This window comes from Alosa sapidissima, chromosome 15 (assembly GCF_018492685.1).
Source record: "Alosa sapidissima isolate fAloSap1 chromosome 15, fAloSap1.pri, whole genome shotgun sequence".
NCBI classification, from domain to species: Eukaryota; Metazoa; Chordata; class Actinopteri; order Clupeiformes; family Clupeidae; genus Alosa; species Alosa sapidissima.
This window is the reverse complement of record NC_055971.1, coordinates 790840-812027: the sequence shown is the minus strand read 5'-3', so window position 1 is coordinate 812027 and position 21188 is coordinate 790840. Positions and strand designations below refer to the sequence as shown.

The following is a 21188-nucleotide window of genomic DNA, read 5'->3' as shown; positions in this document are numbered from 1 at the left end:
TCAGACAACTCCTAAACTAGGAGTGAGTCTTCGTGGCTATGGATGACGTCATTACTCATGCACGAGCTTGACTGAAGTGACCACCTTGATTGGCTGACGATTGTAACGCGGGAATTCCAAACACCTCTCTTCAGATGATGACTGACAGGTGACAGGTCGGAGAATGCGTGCGCTACACAAGTAGTGTGAAGGACGGAAGATGATTAATAACTGAATAAAAAGGCCTAGCCTAAATGAATAAAGAGTAAGGCAAAACAAATAGCTTAGTAGCCTAATGAAACATAGGCCTATGGATTGATGCAGTAGCCTACCTTTGCAACATTAAATTAATCTGTCACCATATCCCTAGGCTACGTTTGCAAAGAGGAGAACATTTTAATTTGATTCACAATGAAACGTTACATTTCATTTACATGTTAACAATGAGTAGTTTTGGTTGTTGTTGGTGGCGTTATTGCATCCCTTTTATGAATGCAAAATTGTTCCCTCGCGATTGGAAGCTCTGGTTGCGCATAGGCTATTTCAAAACATCGCAACGTAAAATGCCACAAAAAAGCTGTTTATGAATAGGTCTTAGTGAGTTAGGAGTCCTCTCGACTTAAGCTGTCCCAGACTTAGGTGCTACTTTTAGGTCTAAAATGCTTCGTGAATTACTTTTTGTGAAGAAATTAAGAGTCCTAAAGTTAGGAGTGAGACGCCCATTATTTTTAGGAGTTGCTCCTAAATTCGCCAGTTAGGAGCTACTTTTAGCCTTAAAATTCTTTGTGAATACGGCCCCTGAATAAAAAGGCCTAGCCTAAATGAATCAAGGCAAAACAAATAGCCTAGTAGCCCAATGAAACATACGGATTGATGTAGTATCTTTGTAACATTATTAAATTATTCTGTTACTATGCCTACGTTTGCAAAAGATAACATTTTAATTTGATTCACAATAATGTTACATTTAATTTACATGTTGACAATGATTAGCCTAGTTTTGGTTGTTGTTGGCGGCGTTATTGCATGTTAGTTATGCCTACAATGCAAAATTGCTTCCTCGCGATTGGAAGCTCCTGTAGCTGCATAGGATTTCAAAACCGCAGGTTTGTGAATAGGTCTGTGAGTAAGGAGTCCTCTTGACTTCTTTTAAGCTGTCAGAGGTGGGAAGGTGTGATTTTTTGGGGGAAGGGCCGGATTAACTGGGCACAATTGTCTGATGGCCCCCTTCCCCCCAGCCAACGTGAATCGGGTGGTTAGTTAATAGGCCTATCGTGAAGATTTTCCCTGCCATCTAAGGCACGAGCGCATCTGTGAGGCCAAGCCTCACCAAGTAGCTCGTTTGTTTACAACTAACATTCCATTTAATTAAACTGCTTTATAGGCTATGCCGAAATAGTTTTCAACATTTTGAATATTAGTGTCGGGTGAATTGAAATGTTCTCAAAGTAGCCTTATGGCTGAAAGCTGCTTCGGACCCCCGTCAAGCGATATAACCATACAAACGCGCTTCCTGCACTCATTGTTTCAAAACGAGTAATTTTGGCTTTGTCAGAACTGAATAGCTGTGGACGGCACGGCACGGTATGCCCAATGAAAATAAATCAACGCAACGCAACACAACACAACACAGACCCCGCTTCTCTCGCGTCAGTCACTGACATGAACGAAACACAGAACCCGCTTCTCTCACGGCAGTCACTGACAGTAACCTAGAATAAATAAAAAAAACACTTCCCCATGACAAAGACATCGTAAAACACTGAAAGTTAATATTTTGTCACTAGCAACATTCATCTGTCCTTTGTCAAATGTATTATGTTCCAAGTACCCTATGCGTAATTCTGCTTCATAAAGTTGAACAAATACATTTGCTTATTTCACAGAAAAATATAAATAGCCAGTCTACAGTGCAGAGTTGGTAAGTTATGGTAGGCCAACCTGCAGTGAACATACAAACAGGGGAAATTATTTCTCTTGCAGCTGAGTAGCCTCAGGTGCGCACGTAGACATAAGGCCGAACATGCAAGCGCCAATGAATCGTGCTCTCACGACAATCGCGCCGTTAAACTTAAATAGGTTAACATCACTCTAAGTTCGCCTTCAAGCAAGGAAAACGATGATTTGAAGACATCTGTTTCGTTGGAAGGGCAAGGGGTAGCAACAGGGCAACACAGAGCCAGGGCAACACAGAGCCAGGCCCGATGGCAGGGCTGTTATGAGAGTATTAAAATATGGGATATTCTACGGGAAAACATTAAAACGGCAAGAGAGCGGGGAAAGTTAAAATACGTGATAAACACGGAAAAAGTTGGCATGCATTGTTTCGGTCCCCGTGCACAGGGATTATTTGTCATACTATTAATCACATATGATTATTTGTGAAATTGTGCAAACAGGCGCAACACATTTGAAAAGGAAGGACTGGTAGCATGCAAGCTCACGGGAAAGATTGATTTAAGAACGTTATCACAAAGTGTGTGGCTGTGGCGCGGGCGGAAGACAATTGGCAGGGGAGGGTCATGTCTTTTTTAACATTTCTGTCGGAGGGTCATTGAACAATTTCTAGCAGGCAAGAGAGGGTCATGCAACTTCCAACTGAAGCACTCAAAATTCCTCCGGTGGCCCCTTCAATAAATAACGATCAGTCCCTATTGCTGCTGGGCTATATGTCTTGGTTCTGTTAACAACTCATTGTCAAACGCATAGCCTGTCTCGCGGTTGCATCCATTACAAACAAACATGCAATGTGAACGTCTGGGATTGGGGAGAGCACTAAATGCTCTACTGAATAAGCACGAAGTCAAACCTTTAAATGAAAAACACTCTTTAATAATCCAAAAAAAATAAACCGCTAATGAAGTAAACTTGTGACCATCAAAAATCGTTTCGTGATAGCCTATGATAAATGGCTTATGGCCAAATATGTGAAAACGTTAAAATACAGTAGGCGATAAACCCGGAAAAAGTTAACAGTGATTTTTTCATAATCGCTTTGGAGGGTCATAGAAAAATGTATTGCTGGCGAGGGAGGGTCACGTCTTTTTGGACTAATGCTCCCAAAACTCCTCCGGTAGCCCCTTAAATAAATAACGAACAGTCCCTAATGAAGTAAACTTGTGACCATCAAAAATCGTTTATCGCCTGTAACTCCGTGATAACAGGACGTAACAGGAAGGCATTTGGCTGAGCAACGGAGGTTAATACTCTATATTTTGTCCAAATGATGTCTGTCTATCATCGTTGCACTCGGAGAAAACCAGAATGTTTAATTTGTCCTGCGTCTCTACGGCTGCAAACGGGATTCACTCGCAGTTAACCAAATATTTCTTTATTAGGGCAGGGCAGGCATATTTCTGGCTATTACATTATTTCTAAACCAGTCTGCTAAAGTCTGTAGTGAAGTCTGTGTAGGGTTTTCCAGGCTCCATTTCTTTTTATGAGACACCCTGCTCACTTGAGCCATCTACCGGTTGTTTGGGTTGTTGCAGCGTCTCACTGGAAAAATACAAATTAAAGTCGCGTGATACCGCGTGATCCCACGCGCGGACCGCGAGTGAAGCTGGCCAAGTCGAAGCACTGCCCACTGTAGGCCTACTTTTCGTTTGGAGCGACGAACCGGTAGGCTATCAAAAGCAGAAGATGTTTGATTTGGGATTTAATTTACGTTTGGACTATTTTATTATATTGCTAAATATCAGGACTGATAACCACTGAAATCTGTGGGGTGTTTGATGGTTCACTTATTAAGTTTCATGTAGTTGAAAGACTGTCGGGATTTCCATCCGCTTATTGCGAGATAAGGCATCCTCATCCTTTCATTCATTCCTGGAACGTGTGCTGTGCTGTAATGGAAAACGTATTACATATAGCCAAAGAGGTCTACGATAGCCTAAATTGAGTTTTTTTTTTTTTTAAATTACGAAACTAGACACTCTAACACACCTTATATGTGATTTTGGAAAATCTGTGATTTAATGGAAATGAAATATATGACGATCGAAAACTCATGAAAACGCACAATCTGGACATTTTATCATAACTCGGTTGCCGCTTTGGGTCGAATCAGTGACGCATGCACATCAGGTCAAAACCAGGCCATTTTCGTGGGTCTATCACTAGGTGGCAGTCTCGCCAGGTCTCGCTGATCACTTCCCGGAAAGCTTACACAAGTAAGTAACAGGCAACACTTCATATTTCATGAAAGACATTATATCTCCATTTCTAGAAAAAAAACAGCGATTTTGATGAAAACTAGCCACTGTTTAGCTTGGGATTTCTCAGGAACAGAGGCGTGTAGAAATACACGGTTTGCACCCACCGAGAGCTTAAAGTCTCAACTTTTAAACGAGCCATTGTATGTGTTCATAGCTCTAACACAGAATATGCTGTGGCTGTACAAAAATCATCAACAATGGTCTAGATTGCTGGCACTCTAGGACAAAGCTCCTGAAAACAGCTTGGCATTCAATGAGTTAATTATGCATTATTTACTTGTTTATAAAATTGGTAGGCTGATGCCTGGCAGCAACAATTGTGTTTAAATATAGGTTACTGCTTCAGCCTCTGGCAAGCTCAGAAGGGGGCGGCAAGCGACTGGTAGAGCTTGAGAGCGACATGTTGGAGACTCATGGTGTAGGACAATGACTTTTCATTGGCAACAATATTAAACCAACAAAGAATATAAAATATTAAGAAGAGCTGAGGCCCGGCTATAAATAGAATCCTGGCCATAATTTGAGGATTTAGGAATACACATGTGTTTCAGGCATAGTGCAAGCACTAATCTCTGACTGAAAGTGCACAGAACTTGTGCATTTGAGAGCGCTCTCTCACGGCTGTAGATAGTAATGTTTCATGTAGGGTTCATATCATTTAGTATGAATTAACATTTAAAAGCATGTTCAATAATATGTTTTCATATATAAGTCGCACCTGACTATAAGCCAAACTATGAAAAAAAGTGTGACTTATAGTCCGGAAAATACGGTAGTAAACAAATCCGAATGCAAATTATAGAAAAGAACTGACAATCATATTATTAAGTACAAGGAAAAAGTCGGCTACAATATATGGTTGAAAAAATATATAATGTCCGCAACACTGCTTTTGCCTCCCATATATTTAATGCACAACAGGCCACGTTTCGACCCTGCTGGGTCTTCTTCAGGTTTTCTTTTGCCCTGCACCTGCCAGAAGGTGGGATGTGCACACAATAACTGTTTGCTGAACTACAATATATGGTTGCCACAGGGGAAACCAGGGGTGATGAGCAGGGGTTGCGACTTGTCACAATTTGGTTGCCAAGGGCATCCAAATCCTTGAATTTTCCCTTGGGGATCAATAAAATATTTATCTGTCTATCTATCTATCTATCTCTATCTGGGCAACCATTAATGTCAAGCCCTTGTGCAGTTTCACAATTGACCATGGTCTCAAAACACTTTGTACAATTAAAACAAGCAAACAGGCTGTAAGTAGGAGAACAATTAAGAGAAAAATAACAATACACAATATACGAAGCTTGCACTATTTATTTTCAATGGGAAACTTCACTTAATTATGCCAAATATCTCAAAAAAATAAAATACATTGCTCACATGCCCTTTACAATACCTACTCAACTGATTCACTCAAGTCTGTATGTTCAGTGGTTTGAACTAAATTAGACGCCCTAAAAGGTAAAAAGATTTTCACAAAAGGTGTCACTGATGATGATCTCCCTTTAAATGAACATTGCTTGGCATTATATGTAGTATTTTTAGTCATACAAGGATAATGTCGGTAGCTGTATATTGCGCTGGCAGTGCTCAACTGGTCAAGGACAGACATAGTACATGCCGCATGTTGCACTTAGGAACCATAGTGGCCTTCTTGATACAACATACTGACTTATTTTGTGATGGGTGCTAGACCTGTGTATTGTGAATGTACACAGGATGTACTAAAAGTCTAGATTTAAAATGGGTAAGGGTATCATTCTCTGATAGAGGCAGACATATTATTCCACGAGAGGGGGCTCGATTGCAGAAGGTTTTGCCTCCCTCTGTGGTTTTTGATTCTTTGAAACTTTGATATTTTGACATCTTTCAAGAAGATTTGAACCTAGAAATCAAAGGTGTAGATCATCTTCCATATCCCTTAGTTAATTAAACATCCTCCTTTAATGTTCAAGGTTCTGTGCTGAAAGATTACACTCCTTACTACGAACATTGGAGATTGCAGACATTGCTGACTTCTCTGCTGTTACACTCATCTCACATTTTGCCACCCTAGTCAGCACCTATAGCAAAGGTAAGTATAGTTCTCTGTCTCCAATGTACATTCAGTGTTTTTTTTTTGGAACTGTATCTTGCATTTTTAAACAAGATGGTTGAAGTTAGCATAGGAAAGTACTTAGCCTTTCAAAGTAAACTATTACTGTCTAACTCTGCTATCCCTACAAGAAAAACATAAAACAATATAGTGCTAGCTACATATGCCATTTTCTTTAGAATTCTAATTCTGATATGTTTGTGAGCTTGCCTATATCTCTGCTTGCATATGCACTAGTTGGCTCTCTGCACCAGCATCAGCTTTTCTCTTTTTCCTCTCCTACATCTTTTCATTAGCAGTTATCTTTTCTTGATTCTTTGCTTTAGCTGGAGATACTGGATAGCTAATGATTGCTGTAATCACGCTGGACAGAGTATTTAGTTTTCCCACCTGTTGTCTAAGTTTGTAACTTTCTTGAGTCTTGGAAAACATATTAATGTAGGATAATCCATTGGTGCTAGAGTAGAAGTAGGCTAATTGAGAAGCTGTAACATTAAGGTGTGCGAACCCAGAGGCAGAGTGGTAATCGAGAAGATCGGGAGAATTCCCTGTGGGCCAGTGGCATTTTGGGGCCGGGCTGATTAGCCTATTGCTGTTTGAATATTTTCTTTGCTGTGCTCTCTAGTAGCTGTGCGACATCAGTCCTTCACTTTTACCACCTACAGCCCTGGACTATGATGACTTGACAATGTAGGCTTGTAGAACCTGATAATGTAATAAAACCTGAAAATGTACTAATCCCCGATAATGTAATAAAGTGCATTTACCAATAACATAATAATCTCTGCTGATAATGTAACAAATTAGTACATTAACAGGAGGTTATTACATTATCAGGTTAACTTTACTTTTTCCAGAAACTAATAATATAATATTTCCCAATATTGTAACAACTTTGGTCAATATTGTAGTAACAAGCCACCATTTTCTGGGGACCAAGTGGTAAAGCTTCCTACCTTTTACGGTAGCGAAGCGGCGGTCATATAGGATTAGGCAGTTTTTCTTCCAGATTTCTTTTTTCCCAGCAATTTTGTGTCAATGATTCCTGAGACACTGAATAAACAGGGTACACAAAACTTGGCATGTAGCCCACAGGGATGACCAGTAACTTGGGGTGGGAATCTGTTGACACCTCATGATTCGATTAGATTCCGATTATATTCCAAATATATAAGACTTCAAACACAAAATCCTCCTGTTGGTAATAAGCAGCATATCCCTGAGACAGAAAAAAACAACAACTTTTTGCTACACAATGTTATGCCACATTGTAACACATTGTGCAAAAAATATAGCTTGGAATTCAGCTCTCATACAAAAACACTGCAATATGAGGTAGAAAAGTAAACAGAAATATCATAATAGTGCTACAATTAAATCATGACGGTGTACCTTGGAAGTGCAACATGGTAAACAAACAGTAACAGCAAAATGACCTTATTAGAAGCATTGTCTGTGACTAAAACTAAGTCATTGTCATTCAGATGCCATTCATCTGCTACCCTCTTCAACAAGTCGGCCACATTTGTGCCCGTGTGACACTCGTTCATTGCTCTTGTTTGAAGCACAAGTGACACTAGCTGCCAATCATCACTGATGAAATGTGTGGTTACGGTAACGTAGGACACCGTGGCAATTGATATATATAGCCACTCTTCCAGCGTTCGTCAAAGTATCCAAAACTTTTGATTTGGTTTCAACGTAGAGTGTAGGGTGTTGGTGAAGTATCGCAACAAGGTATCTTGTACCTCGGCTCCAAAGTATGCACCATCAGTATAAGACCATCACCAGAGTATGGTCTTAAATTCATTGCAATACAGGGGGGGCAGCCGTGGCCTACTGGTTAGCGCTTCAGACTTGTAACCGGAGGGTTGCCGGTTCGAACCCCGACCAGTAGGCGTGGCTGAAGTGCCCTTGAGCAAGGCACCTAACCCCTCACTGTTGTTGGCACCTAACCCGCCGCTGTTGTTGCAGGCAGCTCACTGCGCCAGGATTAGTGTGTGCTTCACCTCACTGTGTGTTCACTGTGTGCTGAGTGCTGAGTAATTCACAGATTGGGATAAATGCAGAGACCAAATTTCATTATACATTTTGCAATGGATTTAGTTATCCGTTTCCGAGATTGGTGGCAGCTGTGCCATTGCCTGCTCAATTGTCCTCTGGCTACCATCAGCAACAGGAACTCTGAGTGGTATCGAGAAATGTGGTTTCGCAGATTTGGTTTATTTCCGAAGTATTTGATTTGAATTCCACACACCTTACACACGGTGTAGACTAGGTCTTGTCCAGCTTCCCCTCGACCTTATAGAACCCAAAATGTTTTAAAAAGAATCACGATGCATCTAAGAATCGATTATTTTTCCCACCCCTACACGTAACCATTGATTTTCCTAAGAAAGGAGAGAGGACGGAGACCATTTTCTGTGAATATCTCAAGAACCTGGAGGAGTGCCAAATTGGTTTTGTATTTCGGTCTCAACCCATCCCATAACCACTCATTTTTGGTGTAGTTAAAAATGATGTGCAGGATCATTATGACACCCTCTGAATGCATGCAGAATTTTGTGAAATTCCATCCATGGGTGCCTTACAATAAATAAATTCATGTGTAGCCTACATTTATTGACTGGACATCCATGTGATGGTGGTGTTAAGTGAAGGGTTGCTGGTAGGGGGAAATTAAAATGTGTATGTTGAAATGTGCACCCCCACACACAGGACTACACCAAACACACACACACACACCATTACACCATAACCCCCCACAGACACATACCAAGAGCCCGAAATGCATGTTTGATATAGCACCACCATCTGGCAACAGATAGAATGGCTATTCCTAGTTTCATCAGATTCGTTTCACATTTGGTGTATGAACTGGCAGGTGTCTGACTGATTTTATATTATGGTAGGGGGGGGGGGGGGGGGGGGATGACAAATAGGCGTTAGGTTTGGCCCCAAGTGTGACGAGAATTTATTGAAAATCAAGGAGATTACTTAGCTGTTAAGTTTTAAACAGTGGTATATGTTGCTCTCCCAGGCTTCACCATCATCATTGAGCCCTTTGAAGATAAGACTCCCACCATTGCCAATCCTGTGCTGCACTTCAGGTAGGTTAGTTTTGTTAACTGATTGGCAAAATGTATTTCCATGTTTATTTCTCTGTTTCTGGAGCCTCAGCTGTCTTGTCTCTTTTTTTCCTCACAAATCTCTCCAGGTTGTGCAGAAAAGGGCTGTCACTGAGGGCTTACACAAATTCAATATTTACTTACTTTCATAAAGGTCTCATCTCATCGTTTTTTCATAACTTTTGCAGTGGTCTGTAGTATTGATGAATGTCCTGTGAGCCGGTTTTGGTGAAAAAAATGCTGTCCTGCGTCTGTTTCATGCTGTTCTAGTTTGGTGGGGAAGGTGGGCGGGGAGGAACGACTGGATTTCGCCTCTACTCATGAATATTAATGACATGCTAATGAATTCACCTCTGATTGGCTAACAGTACCGTGACGCTTCCTCCAGTGCGTCCTCATCCGATTCTGCCTGTGCTATGCTCCATATTCAACTTTACAGTGCTAAAACCTGGCTAAAACTCGAGTCAAAACTGTTGCACAAAATGTCTTCGGAGATACAACTTCATGTGTTTGATCCTAGTATCCGAGTAGGAAGAAGAACCGCTTCCTGATCGTTTGTCGGTGAACGTTGGTTTAATAGAATGGTAACAATTGCCTGTCAGCTTAAATTTTCTCCTAAAAGAGGTAAACGTTTGTGACAATCGTCATCTTGCTTTCAAGTAATAAACAGTTGGAAACGTTTTAAAATAAAGACCTATTACTTTACACAGTCAAAAGTCTTTGCAATCTTCCTAGTAGATATTTTACTTCACAACACAGGTAAGCACCCTAAATGCAGTTCAGCCACTGACCTAGCCTGATAATGCTATCGGAATAGATAGTTATGGTTTGAATTCCATGATACTATCATTGAAAGACCACTTGGTCATAGCCCAATATAATATAGATTTAAATGCAAATACACCTACCTAGCTATATTTTGCTGGAATTGTACCAGAATGCCTACAGAAGCAGAGAATGTGTGCTGCAAGACTTCTTAATGAGAATGGCTTTGATAGCCTGACATTGGCAGAGCCTACTCAAGTTGTTTTCTGTCACGTATGACAGAAAAAGTAGCCTACTATAGGAATATTATACTATAGTATTTTGGGACTAAATATTACAGTAATCTTATAGGAATACTATAGTATTTGGACATACTATAGGTACTATAAGACTACTATAGAAAAACTGTAGCGGTAATTATTCCTATAATAATTATTCCTATAAGATTACTATAATATTTTGTCCCAAATACTATAAGATTCCTACTGTATACTACTTTTTCGTAGGGGGATTGCTCATGTGGTTAGAAAAATGGGCAACACCAGTACCCCTGTTGTCTGTATGACCCTGTACCCAGGATTAGAACCAGTCTGCCTTAGCATAATATACTCCCTTCAAAATGCACTAAACATTCGACTATGACGACTATGGCCCTCTGAGACAGAAGATATGAAAGGTAAGATAAACCTTTAGCTTAAAAGGGACAAAAACTGATGAAACTCCTAAAACAAATATACAAAACAGGTCAATTTTCAATAAATAACTTTATTATATTTACATACAGCAGTGGTACTCAAAGTGTGGTCCGCAAGCTAGGTAAAATATAATAGATGAGTTGTTTGCAATATTGAACCAACTTGTATGTAAATCCAAACAGTTCTGCAACACTGATGTAACCTATGCTAGTTTAAATCATATGAATCCTCTGACACCATAAGCAAGGTGCAAAGACAATAAGCAAGGTGGTTCAGTGAGAAGGCCTATTGTGTAATATACTGTTGAAGTAGGTCTACTGTTTTTCTTTTTTTTTGCTAGGTGGTCCGTGAAACACTGACAATGCAAACACAAAACAAGAACATCCAAACTATGCACAGAATTAACAATGTCCTCTTTTTGCCAGACGATGCAGACATCTGGTCTACAGATCCTTTGTAAGATGGTGCTGGGATTATTTAGGGGAAAAGGTCCGAGTTGTTGTTTCGGCTTGTATTGTCCTGGGGATCCAAAGGGACAAAACACATTCATTGGCTGTGATGATTCTATTACATTACTCTTTGATTGCGCTGGGCCATAGGTGAAGCCATCAGGTGTTATTGTGGAGATGTCGCTTTCATCCTCCTCCTCATCTTGATCAACCCGAGGTCTTCTAGCTGGCCTTGGATGAACAGGCTTGATGGTAGCAGGCCCCCATGCCCATGGTGTATCCGAAGTGCTTGTATAAATACTCATACTTTTCATGAAGTATTCTGTTTGGGTACCTAAAGTAAATAAATGTGTATTACTGTCAAGTTACAAGATACTAATAGTACACAGGACATTCACTCTCTCACACAAAACTGTACTGGCACAATGGAAACAAAAATATTTTAGTGACTGTGGTAAGGTGTATGATGTACTAAGTAGCACACCCACAAGAAGACATTCGGTAATATCAATTCTATCTGTTACGCAATTCATGGGTTTCATCAGGTCCATTTACACAGGTGTATTAATCAAGCACCATGCAGTCTGCATTCATAATCGAGGTTCTTGATTTTATACACCTGTGGAAAGTGACCTGAAGAAACCCATGAATTGACTTTCCCAAACATTGATGAGCACATAAGAAGAACCTGTATTAGCCTACTAGAAAAAGACTTCTAGAAACTAATTAGCACAACAAAAAAAGTTAGATCACAAACCTTTGCTTCTAACGTGATGACCTAATGTAGGCTAGAAAGCTGTGTAGCCTGACATGAGGATGGGCTCTGGAAGACATACAAAACACTAAGTAAACAGCAAGTAATCAAACAAAACATCATTGTAGGCCTACAAAGGTCAATGTAATAATGGCAAGAAGACATAAATTAGACTGAAGTGTAAATACCTGAGCTCTAGTGATAGCAACTTAGCCTAATAGTGCACGGGTATTGTGTTTTTGATTTTCCCTGTTTAGACTAGAACAATATCCGTACTTAGTTGAGCATAAGATATTGTTGCTAATATTATTATTTGTGGTTTAACGCTTAGGTTAGAAGATTATAGGTTCAACAAGCTAAATCTCTGGGTAGTGTGGTCAGTTTCTTATAAGTGTAACGTTAGCTGGGACATTCCAGAATTAGAGGACATTTGGTGTCCCCCCCTGATATTTCAAATACTCAAGTCCAAAATAACAAAAATGTTTACATAACCTGCAAGTGAAACTGTCATAAAGCAAAACATAATAATATGCTGGGGAAAAGTGGTTCCTTTACATGATTAAAAATACCGATTAGTTCTGGAACACCCCTTAAAATGGGGTTTTTATCCTGTCCCCGGCTCCTGATGACCAACTTTTAAACCAAATTGAACAGCTAAAATAAGTCTTTAATATATTATCTTTTGCAGTATTTTGTGGATAAGCATCTATTGTATCTGAAGCCTGCTTTCAGGCGTCTTTTACGCATTCATTAAAGATTTTCACAGTCTATTTTGTAGGCCACAGTATTCTCTATTTAACTTGTTTTTCGTTCATTTATAGAATAACTAATGGCCAAACCGTTGTGTTATGTTTTAATAATTAAGCGGCGGCCTAACCCATAACACCTGTCAGTAAGCTGTTTGTGGGCTACAGTATTCTCGTTCATAGATTAAAATATTTTTTTGTTTATTTAATGTTATTATTAAGAATAGCTGTAGGCCATGTTGGCCATTGTCTGTTATGGTTTAGGATATGTTGCCCTTAACAGAAGTTGACACTTGTCTTTTTGAAAAATTCAAAAATTATATTAATTATACAAAAGAGGTTCTGTCCGTTATTAGAAAGTGCACAGTGAGTTACACCTGCCTTGGCCGGTGCGTCTTTTACGCATTCTGAAGGTGTCTGTTTTATCCATTGGTTTTATCGTGTTGCAGTCTATTAGGCAACATTCCCCATAAAATGGGCTTAGATTTGAAAATACATTTACATCTACATTTCAGGAAGGATCATCAATGGTAACAGATAAGGTGATGATCATCATCTTTATTTATTGTTAGCACTACCTCAAACTAATGCGGCGTCTCTTCGGAGCTGTCATTTTCTTAAATGATCCCCGACAAAATGAGCTTCTAATGCTAGACAAACACCTTTATTTTCAATGCGATCACCTTGTACCCAAACCATTTCAAAACTAAGGAGCCAATTGTCCTCCAATTACATACAAGCTCCTCTGCGGGACTCATGTTTTGCGCTGTAGGGGATTTAAAAAAAGCGACGTGAGTGGAAGGGCGGCGCCGGGGCAGTGTGTGTCTGAGCGGGAGGCAGAGCGGCAGAGAAATGCGACAGAGTTGCGAAATTGCAGGCATGGCTCGAAATAGCTGTTATTTCAAATAGCGTAGCATATTTTAAACTAATCGGTTAACCGGCTTCAACCGGCTAATGAGGCTCGTGGTCGGTCAAGAATTTTTTTTGTTTTCGCCATCCCTAGTTTGGAATGATAAACCTTACCCTGGCTTGTGTTTGAACAATTAAACGTTTAAATTTGAACGATTTGGTGTAAACATTTCATTGTAATGGTACTGTAACACTTCGTCCAGCTCACATCCACCCCACTGTATGTTCACAAAGAACTACCTCAGAGCTCTAATGAAATCTAGAGTTCCTTTGAGAAGATGAGAGAAGCGTAAAGAAGGACAAACATCAGTGTAGCTCAGTGCCTGGTGTCTTCCATTGGGAATTGTGGCCAAATAGTTTGTTTTGTCCTTCACGTGGAATTCCGTTCATGTGGGGCCATATCAGCTGCACACAAACACAGGCACGCATACACTTTCTCACACACACAGACACATGCGCACACACACACTCACACACACATTAACACACGAACACACATAATCCCACTCACATAACCACATATATTCACACATAAACACACCCGCACATGCACACACACATGCAGGCAAGCAGGCACACACGCACAAATAAACACATGCGCACCCCATTACCCCCACATACACACTCACAAGCGAACACACACACACACAAACACACAGAGCTCACAGCAGATGGAGACAAATTGACAAGCGTGTTCCACCACTGTTGGAGCATGGCTCTTTTCATTGGTCTTAGACAAATTGGCTACCCATTAGCTAAATGGATACCCAGTAAATTGAAGATTGATGAAAAGGGGAATTTCCACATCATGTTATTTTGATATTATGAATCAATATTAATCATATCATTCTATGTACATTTTCTGTTCTATACGGATGAGATTTTGTGGTTTCGGTCAGGGTTGTGCACAATTCGAATTGCAATTCTGGTTCCTGTTTGCTACCTCAATTGAAATGCAAGTGAAATTCAATAATTGAATTGGAATTTAAGAGCCAGTTTCAATTCAATTCTGGAATTTTGCACAAGCCTGGTTTCGGTATCAACTGGCTCACTTCATGTTATTACTTTATTTCATTCTGAAAGGTTGTTGTCTGTTTGCAGTTGTATGGATGCTTCTATTGCCATCAAGCCAGTGTTTGAACGGTTCCAAACGGTCATCATCACCTCAGGGGTAAAAGTCAATGCACTACACACTTTAAACAAATAACTCTCTTGTATTTATTTACATGTATGTAACATTTCATTTTAGTTACTTGTCAGAATGCTTTAATTCATATTATTCTTAACACTGCTGATGGCACTTTTTGTCTCATATTTTCAAGACACTGTCTCCTTTGGATATCTATCCTCGTATTCTGGATTTCCGTCCAGTCACTATGTCATCTTTCACAATGACACTGGCACGAACCTGTCTATGTCCCCTGGTAAGTAGCTCTTGATATCATCTGTAATACACACTGTAATAAATGTGTAGTGCACCCATGTTTAGATCATTTAAAAATGTCTTTCAGGGAGGAAAGTAGACAACACAGTAGTGTTGTCACGATACCAAAATTATGACTTCGATACGATACCTGCCATAAATATCACGATGCTCGATACTGAAACGATACTACGGCGAAATCCTAAGATATCTGGAAAAGAAAGGACTCATACCTCCTCCAAGTGTATTGAATCATTTGTGTTGAATTCGGTGCACTTTTGTAGTGTGCAGGTCAACTCTGGGTTCTAAACTTCCTACATAATTATCATTTTTCATAGTCAGTAAAATAGTAGGCCTACTTTGTGTGATTAAGTCCTTTATTGTTTGTTATAGTTCATTTACATTGTGTTGTTTTGGCAATAAAGTAGCTTTAAATAGCCAAACTAGGCTAGATCAAGGTCAGTGTTGAAATTACTGCATGCAAATTACTGAATGCTATGCAGAGGGGCCTAATCTTTAGGCCATCTGATGTACAGTATAGGCTACCCTAGGCCTTCCCGTGTTCATGGGATTTCTTTGACAGTTGCAAAGGTAAAAATGTGAGGATAGTCTTCTTTGCGCCCAGTGTACAAGTACGACATTCCAACCACTCAGGTCTTCGTCAGATAGGCCTACACCATTAGCCTACCTGTTGCAATATATCTGTGTGCATTCCTACATTACGTCTATTTCTTTGATAACATGATTTGCTACCACGTAACAATAAGCCGCTATTATTATTAGGACTCAACACGCTTTGGTGGTATTATATGCCGTGGGCTTTAATTAGCGCATTTCGGGTATCCTATCTTACATCTGGCCAATAATTATAAAACAAATTGCAGTCTACATGCCATGACAAATATTACCAGTAGTACTGACCGAACATGAAATAGATTGTTTACAAGTTATGGTAATGTTATTCTGGCGTGAACATTGCGCTTTCATCACGTTAGCACCCTATGATTATGTCTCGTCAAAATGATTACAGCTCGTTATGTCTCGTCAAAATGCATTGATGAAGGAAGGTTCTCTTTATCCCAGAGAACCATATACTCGTTTCACTTAGGCTAGACTAAAACAGAAGAGAAGAACTTGGCTGTTGGGATATGTCTGCGAGGTGTTTAGCCAAGTTCCATGCGTAGCCTACTGCTTTTAAATGACTTTGAAACATATTTTACAAACGGGCCTCTGTGTACCTGATGGCTTGCCTTCACTATTTGCGATGTATCCGAAATAGTTGCAGATTTCACTTCACCTTTTGTTTTATCCACAAGGCCGAGGACACGCCCACTTGCCTAGATGCGTGCAAGGAGCAGTGAGAGCAGCAGTTCACACAAACACAGAACGTTATTATTTTAATAAAGTATCGATTCTAAAAACGTCGAAAATCGTATTGTTTTTTGCGTGAAGGCATCGTGATACCTTTTTAGTATCGATACACCGTGCAACACTACAACACAGCAGAAAATGTGTTATAAAATAGAAAATCCACCTGGTTCCAAGTAGAATTCCTTTGTTTTGAGGCAATTCCTGCCATTCCAAAGTAGATGGTAGGTGGAATTTCATTGAACGAGAAAATCTAATACCACTTGCACATGTAAACATATGGACAGAACTGGGATGTTTTTCTTACAAAGCTTTGAAATTCAATTCAAATACTGTACATACCGTAGATCAGGGGTCTCAAACACCCGGCTCGCGGGCCAAATCCGGCCCGCGTCCTGCCCAATTCCGGCCCGCGACGTATGACAAAATAATAATGTAATCCGGCCCTTGAGGCTATTAATTGCGACAAACAACGATACTGATTAAAATAGACGATAGATCCAGGTACGGTGACAAATCTCATTTGTAGGCCTATACTCTGCTCCACTATGTGCAAGACATCCAGAGCTTGATTCAAACCCAAAATCGCTGCGCATAGTTTTCAGGAAATACTTGTATTACACGCGAGAAACACAAAGACGTGCATATGTAATGACGCGGAAGCGATGCAGGCCATAGTGTTGCAGAAATTGAAGCAGAAATTAAGCAGAAATAGGCCTACACCAAATGTTGAAAAACGTTCACGTGTGATGAAGTCTTAGGTAAGCTATGTTATTCACCTATTCTAATTCTTAAGGAGAATATCCTCTATCGTCTATGACAGTGATAGTCACGGTGCGTCTGTGAATGGAGGTGCGTGTATACAACGGTGTCCACTAAGCATACCATGCTTGTTTCGACCCTCTGCCCAACATAGCTTGGAGGTTGCAGTGGTAATCGTGATGATAGTGTCCGTAATGGATGTGGTACAGACAGCAGGGCTAGTAGAAACAGGGCTCTAAAGAACTACAAAGTCACCCACAATATGATGCGAACTTCTGGGTACTGCAGATTACCCGCGATAGGAACTGTTTGACCAGAATACTTTATTGTAGGCCTATATTGTAGTAATCTATTACTAAACCACAACATCTTAGGTGTTGGTATACATCTTAGGTGTTTTCCTGTTAATTTGTTATGTGGGTAATATGAAAAAAGGAAAGTAAACCTGCTTAAATATGTTCATCCAGTATTTACTGAAAGGTGCATAATTTGAGGTGCTTGCCATCCAGTGACAAATTAGATGGGTAAATTTACCCCGTTCATAAACTTTTGTTTTACTCAAAGATTTTTACATTTACAGTAGGACTTTATCTCTGGCCACTTTCAAGCCATGGCCTTTTGACATTTTGATATAAAAATCCAATGGTGTTGGCAATGGCTTTCTTAACCCTGATGCCTAGTTTGCCAGGTTTAAAAAAGTTATGAGAGGAAATATTTTTATTTGGTGTGAAACACACACACATACCTGTTTTTATGTTTTTCATTTATTTTATAATTTGTATTAATATTTATTTTATCATTATTTTATTTATAAGCTAAGGTTGCTAGCACAGGTGTCTAAAACTAGATAAAAACACTTGCACTTTCTGTTTGCAGTTTTGTGTGGTATTTGAAAAAAAGAAAATTGCATTTTCAGAAATAGCCGGCCCTCCAATCAGATGACGTTGGCAGAATTGGCCCCCAGCTCATTTGAGTTTGAGACCCCTGCCGTAGATAGATAGTAGGGGTGGGCGATATGGACAAAAAATAATATCTCTATAGTTTGTGATTTTGCGATAACAATAATTAGTTGATATCATTTAAAGGTATACTATGCAGGTTTACGTTCCCTCTAGAGCAGTGGTCCCCAAACTTTTTCTTCCGAGGGCCAGCTCACTATGCCTGGCTCCAAGAGAGGGCCAGAGACTCGGAGTAGTTCTATATCAGTAACCATAAATAGCTTAGTGCTGTGAACAACAGCAGTCTACCTTAGTTGAATATTCTATTACATTTAATCATAGGCTATTGCAGTTTAATACCATTGTTAGCTGTGTTTATATTGTCATCATGCCATATCAGTGTAAAATTAAATAATACTAATAAAAAAACGTTTGCATTCCCAAAAGTATTAGCAGGGAGTCCCAAAAGTATATTTTATTAAAAATGTGTGAACTCTGAATTCTGTGTCTTTGCATACACAGCTCAAGTTGTGAATATCCTACAAATAATTTAAAGTTCTCAAACTATGAGAATTTTATGAAGTGCTGAAGTGGTCTGAAATGACCACCATTCTAACTTTCAGTCACCTAATGAGAACTTTGTGAACTCTTTGTATGAACATTTGAACGAGTGAAATAAAAAATAGAAATAATTATCCCAGAAAGTCACAGAAATATGACTTGAATAGAAGTTAGTTAGTTATTAACAATTAATTGATAAACTTTTAAAATACTTTAAGCACTGATGCAGTCAGCATAGGCCTCTCACATTGTTTGCAGGTAGCCTACATTTCATTCCGTTTTCGATGGCAAACGCAAAACAGCGCCAAAACAACCACCGGTGGACAAAAAGAGTATTACATGTGTACTGTTTGACTCGCCATAGAGAATAAATGGGGGAAATTGTGGAGGTTTTAGTTTGACGATGTTGTACTCCCGTGCGGGCCGGATGCTATATACTACGGACATGTCTTGGGGGGCCACCCAAAATGAGGTGGCGGGCCGTATCCGGCCCGTGGGCCGTAGTTTGGGGACCACTGCACTAGAGTATTCACAATGTGTTTATGTTACTCTGCTATTGTAAATAGCAAACTTCTCGCGACTTACCCCCCCGGTACAAAATGCTAATGCTTTTGTTGTGGAGGTGAAGGATTAACAACTGGAAGAAACTATCTCCAAAGAGCTATATCTACTGACTATCTATTCTCACGAGATTTGGCGGGGCGCCGCTCTTGGAAGTTGCATGGCTGGTTTTCTCGGTAGGGACTCGCTATGTCTATGCTGTATAGCTATGCTAGATTGCTAGATGAACGATTTGCCTATTACAAGTTTGTAAAGGTGAAAATCTTGCATAGTGTGCCTTTAAATAATTTTTTTGAAAGTCTGAGTTACTTTACAGCTCATTATTTCAGACTTGTAACCGGAGGGTTGCCGGATCGAACCCCGACCAGTAGGCACGGCTGAAGTGCCCTTGAGCAAGGCACCTAACCCCTCACTGCTCCCCAAGTGCTGCTGTTGTTGCAGGCAGCTCACTGTGCCGGGATTAGTGTGTGCTTCACCTCACTGTGTTCACTGTGTGCTGAGTGTGTTTCACTAATTCACGGATTGGGATAAATGCAGAGACCAAATTTCCCTCATGGGATCAAAAGAGTATATATACTTATACTTATACTTATACAGTGGGTAGTAGTTAAGAATGGACACTTCATTCACGAACAACGTGATTCACGCAGCTGGGTGAAATGTAAGTACAACTGCAGCCGCTTGGGGGCAGCATAAGTCTGCTGTGGCGTTCCACGGTCGAACCGCTCTGTTCGACAGCAAGGGCTGTGATTGGCCGAGTTTTCAGTGTGTTGTTTCTCTGTGTTTTTTGCAGCCCCTGCAACATGCTAGTCCACTGTAGCCTATAAGCTTTGTACATATATGTCAAACATAGTTTTGGATTCAGTGGCAAGATTTCTTGATTGTACAGTACCTGTCTCTCAGTAATGTTTTAAAATGAGAGCTTCCTCAGTAGGCTTGGGTATCGAATATCGAGTATTGGTTGGAACTGGGACTATCTTTGCGATTTTCCCGGAATCGTTCAAAAGTTTAAATTTCGATTCCTAGTTTCGATTCCCAGTCCGCCGACCGGAAGAAGAAACGGCTGAACACCAACGAAGAAGCGCATAGTTCATAGAATTAAAATTCATGGAGAATGTCAGACTATTTCATTCAGAAAGCAGGGTTCCCGCGGATCCTTAAAAAGTCTTCAATACAACTGAATTTTCGAAAGAGAGGTATTAAATGTGCGTATGGGCCTGCCAGTGAGTGCAAGAAAGTGAGTGATGTCTCCATCCAGTTTTGTGTATTTAAAACGCAATAAGTATAAGTTGTATAAGTGACTAGGCTATTAGGCTACGGGAGGAAGTGTAGTGGTTGCAGAGTGAAGATGTTTTTCACGGGTTTGGTTAAAGGTGTGAAAACGGTAATAATACAGTAGGCCTATGTACAAAATAATATGCCTGACGTTTTCGTGGTGTAGCTGAGGCCTGAGAGATACACAGGTAGCCTACGTGGAATGAGGGAGCCTATGGTAGAATGAGCGGGAGAAAGAGTTATAAACCAGTTAGCGATAGGTTGGCCATATGTTCGAATTTAGGCCGGACATATGGATTTTGGCGCAGCCTCAAGCCAGACGCTCATTTGTTCTCCTTTTTGGAGTTGCGCTTGGCATCTAAAGTCTTTGCTCGGACGCAGCATCGTTTCACAAACTATGGACGCGAAGACCGCTGGTCAAATTATGTGCAGTGCTTCGCAATCAGGAGGAAATACTCTATATGTTAAGTTGATCTGTTTGCATCTTTCCAGCATGTGTTGCTGGCCTAGCCTAGGGAAGAAAATATCTATCTAAGTTATAATAGCCTACCTGTAATATC

At 40.1% G+C, this 21188-nt stretch overlaps 1 protein-coding gene across 2 annotated transcripts in view; it reads left to right on the top strand.

Moving 5' to 3' along the window:
- ercc2 (excision repair cross-complementation group 2) overlaps positions 1–21188 on the top strand; it is a 136717-nt gene that overhangs the window by 82846 nt on the left and 32683 nt on the right. For both annotated transcript variants that reach the window (XM_042063393.1, XM_042063394.1), the window contains exons 12-15: positions 6155–6273; positions 9335–9404; positions 14842–14911; positions 15063–15164. In XM_042063393.1, the coding sequence (XP_041919327.1) occupies positions 6155–6273; positions 9335–9404; positions 14842–14911; positions 15063–15164 (361 nt within the window). The remainder of the gene's footprint in view (positions 1–6154; positions 6274–9334; positions 9405–14841; positions 14912–15062; positions 15165–21188) is intronic.